This window comes from Giraffa tippelskirchi, chromosome 10, assembly GCF_054371585.1.
Source record: "Giraffa tippelskirchi isolate mGirTip1 chromosome 10, T2T-mGirTip1v1.2.pri, whole genome shotgun sequence".
Taxonomy (NCBI): Eukaryota; Metazoa; Chordata; class Mammalia; order Artiodactyla; family Giraffidae; genus Giraffa; species Giraffa tippelskirchi.
In genome coordinates this window covers 116,331,372-116,346,473 of record NC_137284.1, presented here as the reverse complement: position 1 = coordinate 116,346,473, position 15,102 = coordinate 116,331,372, and the positions used below count along the sequence as shown (strand labels likewise).

The 15,102-nt window shown below is 40.8% G+C and overlaps 1 protein-coding gene and 1 long non-coding RNA gene across 7 annotated transcripts in view; one reads left to right on the top strand and one right to left on the bottom strand.

The window, feature by feature from the left end:
• The window catches only part of GSDME (gasdermin E), a 90,202-nt gene that overhangs the window by 12,491 nt on the left and 62,609 nt on the right, over positions 1-15,102 (bottom strand). For 2 of the 5 annotated variants that reach the window (XR_014066633.1, XM_081533889.1), the window contains 3 exons: positions 10,162-10,235; positions 6,368-6,620; positions 4,644-5,146 (listed from right to left, as the gene is read on the bottom strand). Coding sequence is in view for 3 of the 5 variants with exons in the window: in XM_081533889.1 (XP_081390015.1) it covers positions 6,390-6,620; positions 10,162-10,235 (305 nt within the window). In the remaining 2 variants the exon portion in view is untranslated. Of the gene's footprint in view, positions 1-4,643; positions 6,621-10,161; positions 10,236-15,102 lie in introns of those variants that run through there. The other 3 variants (XR_014066632.1, XM_081533888.1, XM_081533890.1) reach the window with 2 other exon arrangements.
• On the top strand, positions 1,714-13,742 carry LOC145523509 (uncharacterized). 2 transcript variants are annotated; one of them, XR_014066637.1, is made up of 5 exons: positions 1,714-1,935; positions 4,000-4,079; positions 8,682-8,864; positions 12,019-12,286; positions 12,444-13,742. It is a non-coding gene; the product is annotated as an uncharacterized LOC145523509 (long non-coding RNA). The 2 variants fall into 2 exon arrangements; XR_014066638.1 differs by lacking the exon at positions 4,000-4,079 and having other exon boundaries at positions 12,444-13,695.

The following is a 15,102-nucleotide window of genomic DNA, read 5'->3' as shown; positions in this document are numbered from 1 at the left end:
GTACTCTATTACATCTGAAGGCACTCTGATCTTTGCCCCTTAAAGCTGCTTACCTTATTCTTCTGCCTGAAATTTGTCACTGCAGCCCTATTGTTTAACCCATAGTATTAAGTTTAAAAGGCATTTGTTTCTTTAAAAGGGGAAACATATTCAATTACCTCCAGTTGGGGGATCTCAAATCCAACAGGAATGCATTTTTTTTTTTAGTTTTGTTCTCTACCTGCTTCAGGGCCACTGGCTGATACTGCAGTGCTGTGAGAAATCTGACTTTCCTCCATAGACCAGAGCTGGCCAGAAGCAACAATTCTCTTTTTTTCCCCTACCAGCTTTAATTGTTTTCTAATCTCCAGCACAAACTGAATGAACACATCTACAGATGATGTAAATGCCACTTGCAGATTAAATGACTTAATGCTTGTAAATCTGTCTTGAGTCCCAGTGAACAAGTACCGTCACTAACACAGAGCAAAAGCCAAGAGGTCTTATTTTAAAAGTTGGGAATAAATATCGTTATTGCACTTCAGCCACAGCAAGCCAGGGGTAGAAACATGCAAATATGACAAACTATGCCTGAAACTTAACCTTCACATCAGTCAAGGAGGCCTGGGAGCTTGGAGGAAGAGGGAAACTCTGCTCTATTTATTATTAACACTAAACCATAAGTCATTACCAATTAAAATATGTTCTCGTCTTATTCTTAAATAGAGGCAGGCAGTGGTGTGAGTAACCTTACTTTGCAGACTTTGCAGAACATACTTTGTTCTGATAAACATGGTCTAACTGAGAAATGCCTTAGTCTTTTTAGTGGAACTTGATTTGAGGAATAGCTGATCTCCATCTGTAACTGAAATACAAGGTAAATACTTCTTTTGGCTGTGTGTTCTCTTTAAAAAAGAACTGCTGACTCCTGTTTCTTCAGTAACATTGATTTTTAAGAAAATGTTATCTTGGATTTTGCTAGAAGAATGAACACTGGGGTTCAGCACCTGGTATAATTTCCACATGTTATGTTAGCTCTATTAAGAGCCCATGATGAAAATCTGATGTGAAGACTTTGGGTGTTTTTCCCCCATTTCATTTGGTATATTTTTATTTTGAAAACATATGCATGCTCTTTTTAACCTCTAGTCTGTGAAATGATGGTAGAAGAGATTTTTTTTTTTTAATGGAGGGCAAAATACTTGTTAACAACCAAAAAATCAAAGCTGAACAAGCTGCTAAAAGTGAAAAAGTTTAAAAATAAAATTGCTACTGCTTTCCAAGTAATTGTATTACTAGTACCTGTATAAAAGAAACATTATTGCTGTCCTTGTATAAATAAAATTTACCTGCAGTACAGTAAGTATTGACTTCTCAGCAACTGTCCCTGTAAATTTTTCTTTTCACATTATTAATATGTTGTCCAAAATGAAATTTACTGAAATGTTCAATCTGTGAGACTGCATACTCCTGGTAAAATATTTTTGTATATATAAAGAAATAAATACTTAATATGGAAAAAATGTAGTGTTTCATTTATAGGTAGAAATAAGGCTTGAAGATGGTAAAATATAGAAGGCATCAGGCTAATTTTGGCAATTTCTTTGAACTGCTAATCATCTGTGTTAAAAGCTTCTAATGTCAGATTTTCCCCACCAAAATTTATAAATTTTTCACCTGCCTCCCTTTTGTGTTTTAACAAGGAAACCCTAATTATTGTTCCATCTATCCCAGCCCAAAGATTCCATAGCTTTCAAAGACGACTTAAAGAATTCCAGAGACAGGGAAGATTAAAATACAGGATCAAGAGAAGACTTCTACGTTTAGATGGCATGAATACTAGGACCATTTCCCAGTTAGCCAAGAAAAGAGTGGCTCACAGCTCAGCCCTGAGGCCTGCGACGAGAAGGGGAGGAGGACCCGCCGGACTGACCGAGAGATGGAGGCGGGAATGGGGTGAGTGCGGGAAGCCTGTTTCCAGAAAAGGTACTTTGGCAACTCTTTCCCAAGCTAGTTTTCTAGGATTCCATACCCTACAGTGCAAGAATTGCTAGTCTAGTGGATTTCTGATGTCTCCAAAAGAATGTTTTTCTGTTGAAATATAGTTGCTTTATAATATGTGTTAGTTTCAACTGTACAACATAGTGATTCTGTATTTTTACAGGTTATAGTCCATTATAGGTTATTATAAGATAGTGGGTATAATTCCCTATGCCGTACAGTGAATCCTTATTTCTTATCTACTTTATAAACAGTAGTTAATTTCACATCCCTAATTTGTCCCTCTCCCTTTTAGTAACCACAAGTTTGTTTTCTGCGTCTGTGAGCCTGTTTCTGTTTTGTGTATATATTCATTGGTATTTATTTTTTAGATTCCACATATAAGTGATATTGTATAGTATTTGTCTGACTTACTTCACTAGGCATAATTCTTTTTAGGTTCATCCACATTGTTGCAAGTGCCAGTATTTCATTCATTTCTTGTAGCTAAGTAATATTCCATTGTGTATATGTGTATATATCAAATCTTCTTAATCCTGTCATCTGTTGATGGGACTTGAGTTGCTTCCATGTCTTAGCTATTGTAAATAATGCGGCTGTGAATACTGGGGTGCGTGTAGCTTTTCAAATTAGTGGTTTTGTTTTTTTTCCAAATAGTGGGATTGCTGGATCACATTAGTTCTATTTTTAGTTTTTGAGCAAACCTCCATACTGTTTTCCATAGTGGTTATACCAATTTACATTCCTGCCAACAACGTAGGAAGAAAGGTTCCCTTCAGTCCACATCCTCTCTGACATTTGTTATTTGTAGAGTTTTTGATAATAACCATTCAGACCCTTTTGAGGTGATGCTTCATTGTGGGTTTGGTTTGCATTTCTAATAATTAGCAATGTTGAGCATCTTTTCATGTGCCTGTTTGCCATCTGTATGTCTTATTTGGGAAAATATCTATTCAAGTCTTCTGTCCATTTTTTGTTGGATTTTTTCAATAATTGAGTCATATGAGCTGTGTGTATAGTTTGAATACTAACCACTTGTCAGGAGCATCATTTGCAAATATTTTCTCCCATTCCATTGGCTGCCTTTTTGTTTCGTTGATGGTTTCTTTTGTTGTACAAAAGGTTTTAAGTTTAATTGGGTCCCATTTGCATATGTTTGCTTTATTTGTTTGGACTTGGGGAACTGATCCAAGAAAATATTATGTTTTATTTCAGAGTATTTCACTTATGTTCCCCAAAATTAGATTTTACATAAAGTCATCATTCCCTTAATAAACACAGTTGGGTGTTCATATAAGTGGACTGGTGCAGTTCAGACCCATGTTGTTCAAGGGTCCAACTGTGACTCACTCTTCCACCTTATACAACCTGTTGGTTTTCTATCACTGCAATAACAAATTACCACAGACTTAGCAGCTTACAGCACATCTTATCATCTCAGTTCTGTAGGTCCAAAACTCAACACAAGTCTCACGAACAATTCTCGTAAGGCTGAAGGGAAGTTGTCTCCCAGACCCTGCCCTGGCTCCTACCTGCAGGTCCGGAGGAGAATATGCATCTAGGCTCTTGCAGGTTGGTGGTGGTCTCCAGTTCCATGCAGTTGTAGGATCGAAGTCCCTACTTCCTTGCTGGCTGGCTGACCAACTACTCTCTTGTCCTTGAACCGGCCTCTATCTGGAGAGCCAGCAGCAGCACTGAATTCTTCTCATGCCTCATTTTTCCTGCATTTTCTTTGGCCAAATCTGTCTCTCACTAACCCTTTTGGATTCTTTAAGGGTCCACCCAGATAATCCAGGGTCATCTGTCCATCTCAAGGTCCAGTACCTTAAAAACACCCTTTCTGCCAGGTTCTAGAGATTTATTAGGTCATGAACACCTTCTATGGGCCATACCACACTAACTAATCGTGTCAGCATTTCTTCCTATCCCCATTTATGAAACAGAAGTAGTTATGGAAATAGAGTTAAGGTGGCTGTTCTGTTCTAGGAAATACTACTATATTTATTATCTGTTTTCTAGGTGTTCTGGGATACTAGGCCTTGATTCCAAATCTAATTACTAAAAGAAGGATAGTTCTGAATCTCAAGCAGTAAATAAAGGTATATTTAAAGTTAATAATAATATTTAATGGTGAGGATACCAGTTAGTTAGAAGAACCTATCGCACCCTCACTGGAGCCCAACACTACCTCATCCACCACATCCCAGTGGGAATCTGCTGTAGCAGCATATGCCTACATCGTTTTCAATCACTAATGTTTACAACACAGTCCAACAGGATTACTGGCCAATCTTAGGGCCATTGTGGAAAGAGACTGCCTCAGTTGCTATTTAATGTAACCCAGACTTTCAGCACTTGCTTGGATGGCTTCTTTTCTTTCTGTCTTAAGTCTGTCTCTAGTTTTTAATGTTTGGCAGTTTTTGTTGTTATTATTTTTTTAACTCAGGATAATACATACAAAATTCTAACAGAAAGATGAACCACCCCATCCCACCCCCACCCACCCCAACCAATGCCTCTTGTCCCAACCTCTAAATTCTTTCCTCAAAGCAGACACTGTTGGGTTTCTTGTGACCTCTTAAATGAGATTTCGTAGGCATTGAGATACATGGATATCTGTTTTTCATGCAAGTAGATTCATATCACACATTCTGTCTGCAGTATGTGCTTTATACTCATTTTATTTCAGAAAAGCAGAAAAAACAGGTAGGTATAGTGCCACCATCTCAGCACAACTATCCTGACTTTTGCATGTTCCTTTCCAATTTGTGTATAAGGTGCTTATTTTTTTATGTTGTTGCCACCACACTGTACAACTCTTTCTTTCTTACATATCTTAAATATTTGCATAATAGCTACATGATTTAGTGTAATTTTTAATAGAGGTGATGAAAGGGTTATTTTCTTCATTTCTTGCTTATTAACGTTAATTAAAATCTGAAGCACAGGAAGGGAATAAATAGGCGATGTTGAGATAAAAAACAGGTGCTGAGTAACATAGCATGTTCCAGCTGCTAGCCCTCGTCCCCATTGCCTCCTGCCCCTAAAGTAAGTCGGACTCTAGCAGTAGGTCTCAGTGACTTTTTGCGGAGGGAGAGCAGAAGTGGCTTCAGGTCCCCAGTGGATATTAGCATTGGCATTAGGAGCACTCAGGAGACAGTTCAGGCTATTCATAGCAGAAGGATATGAAAACAGAACAAATAAGAAAAATATATACACAGTTCAAAGTTCCTTTGATACAATATGTAGCATTTTACAAATTAAACATCCAACCTGCATGCAAAATCACACTGCTCTAGACATAGGATTGGTATATTGATCAAAGCACGGCAAAAAGTCAAATAAATAAAATGCATATATACTAAGGAGAAGTGTGTCCTGCAGTTAGTTAGGTTATTTTTTTAACATAATTTTGTTTAGCAGAAGACTATGTTCTCTAGTGGCATTTACAGTTCATTTTTCAGTCACGGCATAGCATACAGCATATTCAAAATGTAGCCTTCTATGAAGAGAAACTGCCTCCCCACAGCATTCATAATTTAAAATGAATTTTTGGATCTAAGTGTCAGCCTCATCTATTTTTGTTTAACAGAAAGTGGGGAAAATAAAGTGATAGATGGACCTATTATTTTTTTCCTGCAGGGAAAAGATCTGAGTACTCTGGCTTAGAATTCTTTACCTTCCTCCAGCTGGGGTGCTGGGGTCTATAATTCGGACACTGGGTTACCAGCAGAGGAGGGCCTCCCATGAAAAAACCCTGTACCGAGTACCTGGTAGCTGAATTCAAGGTGATTTGTAATACAAAAAGCCACCACTTCTTAACCTATTAGATAAATTCATCTACTTGATCATTTACCATGGTGACCTAAGCCCCAAAGGCAGTATTTGAATGATGCTGAAAAATAGCCAGCCTTAGCTGATAATATGCAGAGGCAGACCTCAGATACTGCAGATTTGGTTCCAGACCACTGCAGTAAAGCAAATCACACAAATTTGTTGGTTTCTCAGTGCATATAAAACTTATTTTTATACTATCTTATAGTCTGTTAAGGTGTACAATAGCATTATGTCTAAACTATGTATATACCTTAAAAATACTTTATTGCTAAAAAATGCTAACCATCATCAGAGCCTTCAGCAAGTCAAGCTATAATCTTTTTGCAATAGTAACATCAACGATCACAGATCACCATGATACATATAATAATGAAAAAGTCCGAAATATTGGGAGAGTTACCACAATGTGACAGACACAAGTGAGCAAATGCTGTTGGGAATATGGTGCCAATAGACTTGCTCAATGCAGGGTTGTCACAGACCTTCAATTTGCTTAAAAAAAAAAAAATGCATTGTCTGTGAAGTGCAATAAAATGAGGTGTGCCTGTACCTGTAATCCGCACATGACACTGTTACTGTGCTCTGCCCAAAGCACAGAGTCCATTCAGGCTGATGTAAAGTATCAGCGGTAAGACGTTAGGGTCCTCCCTGCTGGCAGCTTTCACAGATGATTGCATTTTCTCCAAGTTAATGGCAGTTGTGGCAAACAGACGCTGCACAATCCCAAACTTTTCTGTATCTTTCAGAGGAGCCAAAGCTGGGTCTCCAAGATCAGACACACCATCATGAGACAGAGCACGGAGCTAAAATGACACATGTAAACAAATTCACCAAAAAACATTATAGAAAGTCCACATCATCAGATAATAACATTAGCACTTCTAGCTAATTATGGGGAAAAAAACTAGTTAAGTTGTTTAAATTCTCCAAGTAGAACAGGGAAAACCCTTGAGCTGTAACAGGATATATTTGGCTCAGGCAAGGACCTCAGGCCTGACTTTATCCACTTTGCCTGGAGTCATCTGTTGTTGTTCAGTTGCTCAGTCATGTCCGACTCTTTGCAACCCCATGGACTGCAGCACGCCAGGCTTCCCTGTCCATCACCAACTCCCGGAGCTTGCTCAAACTCATGTCCATCGAGTCGGTGATGCTATCCAACCATCTCGTTCTCTCTCATCCCCTTCTCCTCCTGCCTTCGATCTTTCGCAGCATCAGGGTCTTTTCCAATGAGTCAGTTCTTTGCATCAGGTGTCCAAAGTATTGGAGCTTCAGCATCAGTCCTTCCAGTGAATATTCAGGGTTGATTTCCTTTAAGATTGACTGGTTTGATCTCCTTACTGTCCAAGTAGTCTTCTGACTGAACCCCTACTCTCTGGACTCTACTTTCTATTGGATCCATTAACTCCAGTAGATTAGAAAGGTCAGAATGTAACTTTCTCATACACAGTGTGTAAAGTTTGTTTTTTTACTTTAAGTGTTAGAATTTCTTACGTATATTTGCATGAACTCCTCAAAGGTAGGTACCATAGTTGATCTACCAATGCTCTCTGCCTCAACCTTCCTCTTCTTTCCACCTGTGATATCCTTCCTCCAGAGATCCCATAGAACTTTCCTTCTCATCTCTGAGTTGTCAGCTGAAATGCCACATGATGGGTCTTTCCTACTCCTCTCTCCATCGATTCACTCACTACTCCCACCTCCCAGCCACTATTACATTATCTTATTGTCTTCGTATACTTACTGTATCTGACATTATCTTCTTGCTATTCCCTGTTTGCTCTGTGTATTAAAACCTAAGTTGCCCTGAAGAACAGGGACCTTGTCCAGCGTGCTCACCTTATACCCCACCTGGAACACAGACCCTCACTTCTTCAGAGAGGTCACATCAGACGCTGCTCTAATTGCAACTGCTCAGAACATTGGAACCTTTGCTTTTAGGGTCTTGAGCAGTGCCTCTGATACATTTGTTTTTAGTCTGTAGTAATTACAAATTTGCCAGGAGATATGAATTTTAAACAGGCACTCAGAACCTGATCAAATTAGTAATGAGAGTAAAATTTTAAATGAAGTTAAGCCTTATAAAGTATGCGTGAATTTTAAATGAATCTGAAGGGAATCCAAAAGAATTCCAGACATGTCCTGAGCACTGACAGCCTTAGTGAAAGAAATATGCAGCTTGCCCCAGTGGCCAAAGGACGGCACTTATTTGCATATAAACGTACTTACAAACCAGCCTTACAAATCCATACACCTTGTAGATTCACCCAGTGTAACCAGAGGCTTCCCTTACCATGTGGCCCAGAAAGTGGATCTGGTCTGCTGTTATTTAAGCGTGACCACATCTGGTGACATAAGAATGAGCTCCACTGGCGAAGGCTAAAGCCTGCCAACAGCATGGTGGGCTGTGTCCTGGGTCTGGTGGAAAAGTGCCCAGCAAAACCCTGCCTGCCTCTCTGAACATCTGCCAACCCCAGGTACCCAGAGGCACTTCTAGGTATAAAAGAGAGACTACAGTCACACCTGAGGGAGTGGAGGTGTGAAATTAACATTCTCTCTAGATGATTATAAACTCACCTTCTTACCATTTCTTTCACCAGTTTGCAAAGGTGTGAGTGTATTTGACACTGTTCTTTCAAAAGCCTTTTAGAAAGCCTCTCAAACTTACTCTGGCCACCAGACAGGACAGGAATGCAGGTAGATTTTTGTACCTTGCTCTAAGTAAATCCCTAGAAGAAATATAAGATACTCAAATTTCCTCAGGAGGCAGGAGCCTTGCTGTCTTAAGAAATGTTATTACGATATCTAGGGGAGATTATATGAGTCTCAGGAAGGTCTTTAAAGAAAAATTATTTGTTTATATTCAGCAGCCCCACAAAGGTGAACAAATGACTCTATGGGTGGATAGTACGCCAAAGTAGAATACCAGCTGTGCTAGAACTCCAAGTGCATCCTAAGAGCTACTCCTAGAACACCAGCAGCTGAATTCTGGTGAATGTGATGTGGGATCAAATCCTAGAGCAGACCTGGAGGGAAGATGACGCCTAAGTGTGAGTTGGTTGGGAGAGGGAGTTAGCTAATGTGGTCTTGGTAGTATTTTCTTTTCGTATATCCTTCCTGAATGCAGTTGATGGCTTTGTAAATACATGGTAAGGGCTGACCTAGGAAATACTAAATATTCAGTTGCTATGAAAAGGAGCTAAGCTATGAAAGCAGAACTACTGTCGTTGCAGACAATTAGATAATGATACATATCATTTTCATAACCAAACTGCACCATCAGCATTTACCCTCAGCTGGCTGCAGGACGATCTCATGCTGGTTCATTTTCAAGTAGTTCAGTTTATGTGGTCAAAGTACAAGAACACAGTATTCCTCTGAGTGGTGAGGATCTGCTTTCAGTTGTGAATGACACCTAAACTGCTCCTTGGAATGATGCCTTGCTGCAGTTTCCACAGGTCTCTGCTACACAAAGATGCACCAAAGGCAGTAACCACCGTGCTGACAAGTTCCCAGGGCAGATGAGTAACAAACTGCAGGGCCCTATGTAGGCAGTCTACCCTAACACCTGCTTTACAGACCTGGCTGCAGAGCTCCAGGTTTTAGTTCTTTGGGTTTAAACAGCATGCTGGCATCAGCCTATAGGAACCAGGCCTCAAAATAAATAACCAGGTATGCTTTGCTTGTCTGCCCCAGGCTGAGCAACACCTGCAGAAGCCACATTAGAGGAGCTGCCCCGGCCTATGGATGGTTCCTTCTGTTAATGACCCAATTTGTAATTTAAAAAGGAAAACTTAACCTTGACTTTCAGGGCTAAGCTCATCATTACTTAACTCTTACTCTTGCCATGACATTTCCCGAGGGCATGAAGCTAATGATAGTCCTAAGAGAAAATGAAATGTCTCCCGGAGACAAAGCAGTCCTCTTGAATACCTCCCTGTTGAATTCAATGCTGAATCAGACTGGTCCAGCCATAGAACCGGCATGGCAAATAATATGGTGTCAGGCCCCTTCCCTGCAACAGTGCAACAAACAAGCCTTGGCCAAAACTCTCTCCAAGAAATGCCGAAATCATGAGACATGGAGAACAAAGACAAGGTTCAAGTCCTAGCCCTGCTAGCAAGTTCTCCAAATAACTCCTTTCCCTCTGAGCTTTGGTCTTCCTACGTGGTGTGTGATGTAGGCAGGGTGTAAAAGAATGTGAGGTTAGTAATATCTGTTTTAACCTATTTTGAAGGGCTATTGTGGATGAGAAAACCTAACAAGTTTTATCAGCTGCTGGCTATTCATCTCCCCCTCATTTCCCTGTTCCTACCCACCCCAGGTCCCCTCAGGGAGGGTCCTTACCAGGTGATACAGTGGAGGGATAATCTGGAGCTTACAGCAAGTGCCCAGCAAAGCTGCTGCATTATCTGGCATTTCTGCAGGAGAAAAAGAGAATCAGTCACTGTCCAAAGAAAGCACACACGGAAGCAGAGCCAATCCCTGGGCTGTACCTTAGATGTCCTCTGCCAGCCAGATATGCTCAGTCACTGTAGAATAAATTAACAAAGGGGCTACACAAGCAGCACAGTGTTTTACAAAATGGACGTAGGGACCAGGTAACCAGCTCTGTGTTCACCAGAGGATATTTCTTGCATGTAATTCTCCAATCAGAGAGAACTGTACAGACTCAGGGAAAAATGAGTCAGCACGGAAAGGTAGAAAGAATCTGGGATTTAGTGACAAAAGAGCTATGTTTCACCCCACTAAATATTTGGGGAGTGATCTTTGGTATACCTCTCCTAGCATGTTTCCTCATTTGAGTACTATAGATGTGGGGTTTTTTTTTTTTTTTTTTCTTAGCCTACATCAGATAACTAAATAAACTATAAAGGATTATACCTAGGTCACTAGTCATTTGGTGGGGGGAAAATGTAGCCTGTTTCAACCTATTTTGAAGGACTGGCACAGCAGAGCTCCTGAGCCCAGGATTGTGCAGGGCCCCCAGCCCAGCACTAGCTCAGCACAAGGGCACTGGCGACTCTCAGAGAGGGTTGACACAGAGCTGCACGAGCCTGGGGGCTGCAGCAGAAGGGTCCTTCCCAGCCCCAGGAACAGGGACTCCAGATCAGTGTTATTCCAAACTGGTTTTAAATGCCTCCCAGGACAGAACAGATGAGATTGCTAAAAGGACCCAATCCCTTGGGATACAACATTGGAGCTGAAAAGAGAAGAGTCATGTGCTCTATCATCTGGCCCACGGAACACTCATGAACTCCTCCATCTCCTGCGTTAATGAGCAGCCTTATTTATAAAGAGCAGTGTGCTGCTTAGGCTGGAACCCAGCAGAGGACAATGAAACATGGCTTGTTCCCAGGAGAGGAAGGCTGCTGGGAGGATGGCGCAGCTCTGAAGATACAATCCTACCGGTGAACCCCCTAAACTACATTTAAAGGTTGTGTGTGCTTTCATCTCCCGAGAGGCTCCACCGTTTTCAACAAACCTTCAAGGAGGCCCTGATTCCAAGTCAGGAAGGTGAAGATGGTAAATACATGTAGCCTTGCCTTGTGGAAGGATCCCCACAGCTGTGAAGGGCAGGAACACAGTCACCTGGACATGATGTCCTGGCTGAGCCACTGTCACGGTCATCTCACCTGTTCATGTTTCCATTTCCTCACTTCTCAGGTGACTCCTGAGTCCCCTGTAATCACCATCATCCCTTATTCCTGGAAATACTTATTTCCACGTTACTCAGTGGTCATTTCTTACCCTGAGCCTGGCTGAGGACATGGGGATGAAGAAATAGCATCTGCTTTGCAGAGTTTGACTGAAGCAACTCAGCACTTAAGCCCTCATGTCCAATTATTTGCAACCCTATGGACTATAGCCTGCCAGGCTCCTCTGTCCGTGGGATTCTCCAGGCAACAATACTGGAGTGGGGTGCCATACCCTTCTCCAGGGGATCTTCCTGACCCAAGGATTGAACCCACGTCTCTTAGGTCTCCCACACTGGCAGGCAGGTTCTTCACCGCTAGCACCACATGAGAAGCCTACCATCTGATTTTCCTACTTTACTTCCCTTGATTAATTCCCTTGAGGGTGAGGATGTTGATTTTTCTACTACCTCAGCATCTGGCAGTGCCTGAAACACAGTAGAGGCTTCTTCAATTGTTTCTGGAATTGAAATGACTTTTGATCTTTCATATTCTATGTATTTAACAGATGAGACCTGGGAAGTTCATGCTTAAGGTCACAGAATGGTGGAGAAAGTGTTCCAGGAGACCAGCCAGATGCTGAGACTGCAGTGCTTTAAACAAGGTCAAGGAGGCAGGTCCAAGACAGCACCATAAGAAGATCCAGAACTCACCACCTCCCACAGACAGACTGAATCTACAGTAGCACATCGAAGAGTTTCCTCTGAAAAAATCCCAAACTGCCTGAGTGACTCCTACACATCAGGTGAACTAGGAAGAGAACCCCACAACAGCAGGTAGGAGAGGCCGGGCACAATCTCCCTGTAAACCGCCCTTTTGGTGCCATGACCCACACTCAGGAGGGAACTCAAAACCCAAGCTTCTCCACCACAGGGAGAAGCTTGGGTTTTGAGTCTGAACCCCACCCTTTATGCTCTATCTGCCTCATTCCAGGGTGCTGACATCTCCTGGAAAGGAACTTGTGATTTTTGTGACTGCCACCCAGATGACATTTCCAGGTCACCAGGCTCTCTGGCTAGTGGAATTTACACTTGTGGTCTCTATATATTCATATACTTTAAAAGCTGCTGCCTGAAGGTCTGGCCTCTAACCAGCCTGAATCTGGGTGCTGACTGAGCCCCTCTTTGGGACACTGACAGGTGTTGACAAACCCTCAACTATTGGGAGCCACTAAAAATAAGCTGCTTGAACAATCACAGGGGTTTGAAAAACAACAGAGAGCTAGGGCAATAAGGTTGAACAATAAGGTTCTTTCTTACAAGAGACCACTCCCTCAAGACTGTGAGACGTGACTGTTTTATCTTATGCATGGGAACAAACACATAAAATCAAGGAAAATGAAGAAACGGAGAAAAATGTTCCAAACAGAACAAAATAAAAATCTCAAAAAAGGTCCTGAGTGAAAAGAATATAAGTGATTTACTTGCTAAAGGGTTAAAAAGCAGCTCTATGATTATAAAGCTGCTTAACAAGCTTGGGAGAAGAACGGATGAACACTGTGAGAACTTCAACAAAGAAACAGAAAATATAGGAAAATACCAAATATTAAGTCAAGTCACAGAAATTAAGAATACAATACCTGAACCAAAACAGACCATACACTAGATGAAGTGGAAGAAAAGATCACTGAACTCAAAAGACAACGCAGTGGAATTCACCCAATCAGAGCAGCATCTTTTTGTGAACGTAGCTTAAGAAACTATGTGCTACATCATCTAGCAAACCAGTGTTTGCACTATAGGGATACCAGAAGAAGAAAAAAGGGGCTGAAAGCTCTGCTAACATGGGGAAGGAAACAAACACTCAGATCCAGGAGACCCAGACCACATTAAAATGTCAAAACATAAAGACAAGGAGAGAATCTTAAAAGCAGCGAGAGAAAAACAATTACAAGGGAACCCCTCCATATGACTATCAACAGATTAGGTTTTTCAGTAGAAACTTTGCATCCTAGAAGGGAGTGGTATGATATAGTGAAAGTACTGAAAGAAAAAAAAAATTGCAACCAAGAATATTCTACCTGATAAAGTTGTCACTCAGAATTGAAGGGGAGAGAACTTTCCAGACAAGCAAAAGCTGAAGGAATTCATTGACATAGACCGACCTTACAAGAAAAGTTAAAGGAACTTGTTTAAGCTGTAATGAAAGAGTACTAATTAGTAATAAGAAAACATAAGAAAATAAATCTGTCCCACTGGTAAAGGTAAATATATAATAAAATTCATAATAATCTAATGTTGTAAGGGTAATTAATCACCTACAAAACTAGTATGAGGTTAAATGACAAAAGCAGTAAAAATATAGTAATTTCTTAAGGGATATGCAAAATAAAAATGATTTGTGACATCAAAACCATAAAATGGCAGGAGAGGAAAGTAAAATGTAGAGCTTTAGAATGTGCTTAAACTTAAGTTGTTACCAACATAGTATGTATAACAGTCTAAGTTGACATGTAATCCTCATGGTAACCACAAAAAAAAAAAGAGAAAGGAATCTAAGCATATCACTACAGAAAGTCATCAAATCACAGAGGAGGAGAGCAAGAGAAGAAAGGAACAAAAGAACTACCAAAGAGCCACTAAATAATTAACAAAATGGCAGTGAGTACATATCTGTCAGTAATCACTTTAAATGTAATTGTCTTTTTTTTTTTTTTTTTTTTTATCTTTGCCTGGATTGCTTTTTATTTTATTTTTTTTTTTTTATTTTTTTTTTATAAATTTATTTATTTTACTTGGGGGCTAATTACTTTACAATATTGTAATAGTTTTTGCCATACATTGACAAGAATCAGCCATGGGTTTACATGTGTTCCCCTTCCCGAACCCCCCACCCACCTCCCTCCCCCTCCCATCCCTCTGGATCATCCCACTGCCCCGGCCCCGAGCCCTTGTCACATGCATCGAACATGGAATGGTGCTCTGTTTCACATATGACAATACACATGTCTCAATGCCATTCTCCCAGAACGTCCCACCCTCACCTTCTCCCTCAGAGTCCATAAAATTGTTCCATGCATCTGTGTCTCTCATTCTGTCCCGCATATAGGGTTATCGTTACCATCTTTCAGATTCCATATATATGCATTAGTATACTGTATTGTTGTTTTTCTTTCTGGCTTACTTCACTCTGTATAATGGGCTCCAGGTTCATCCATCTCAGTAGAACCGGTTCAAATGTATTTTTTTTAATGGCTGAGTAATATTCCATTGTGTATATGTACCACAGCTTCCTTATCCATTCATCTGCTGATGGACATCTAGGTTGCTTCCATGTCCTGGCTATTGTAAACAGTGCTGCGATGAACATTGGGGTACACGCGTCTCTTTCAATTCTGGTTTCCTCGGTGTATATGCCCAGCAGTGGGATTGCTGGGTCATATGGCAGTTCTATTCCCAGTTTTTTAAGGAATCTCCACACTGTTCTCCATAGTGGCTGTACTAGTTTGCATTCCCACCAACAGTGTAAGAGGGTTCCCTTTTCTCCACACCCTCTCCAGCATTTATTGCTTGTAGACTTTTGGATAGCAGCCATTCTGACTGGTGTGAAATGATACCTCATTGTGGTTTTGATTTGCATTTCTCTAATAATG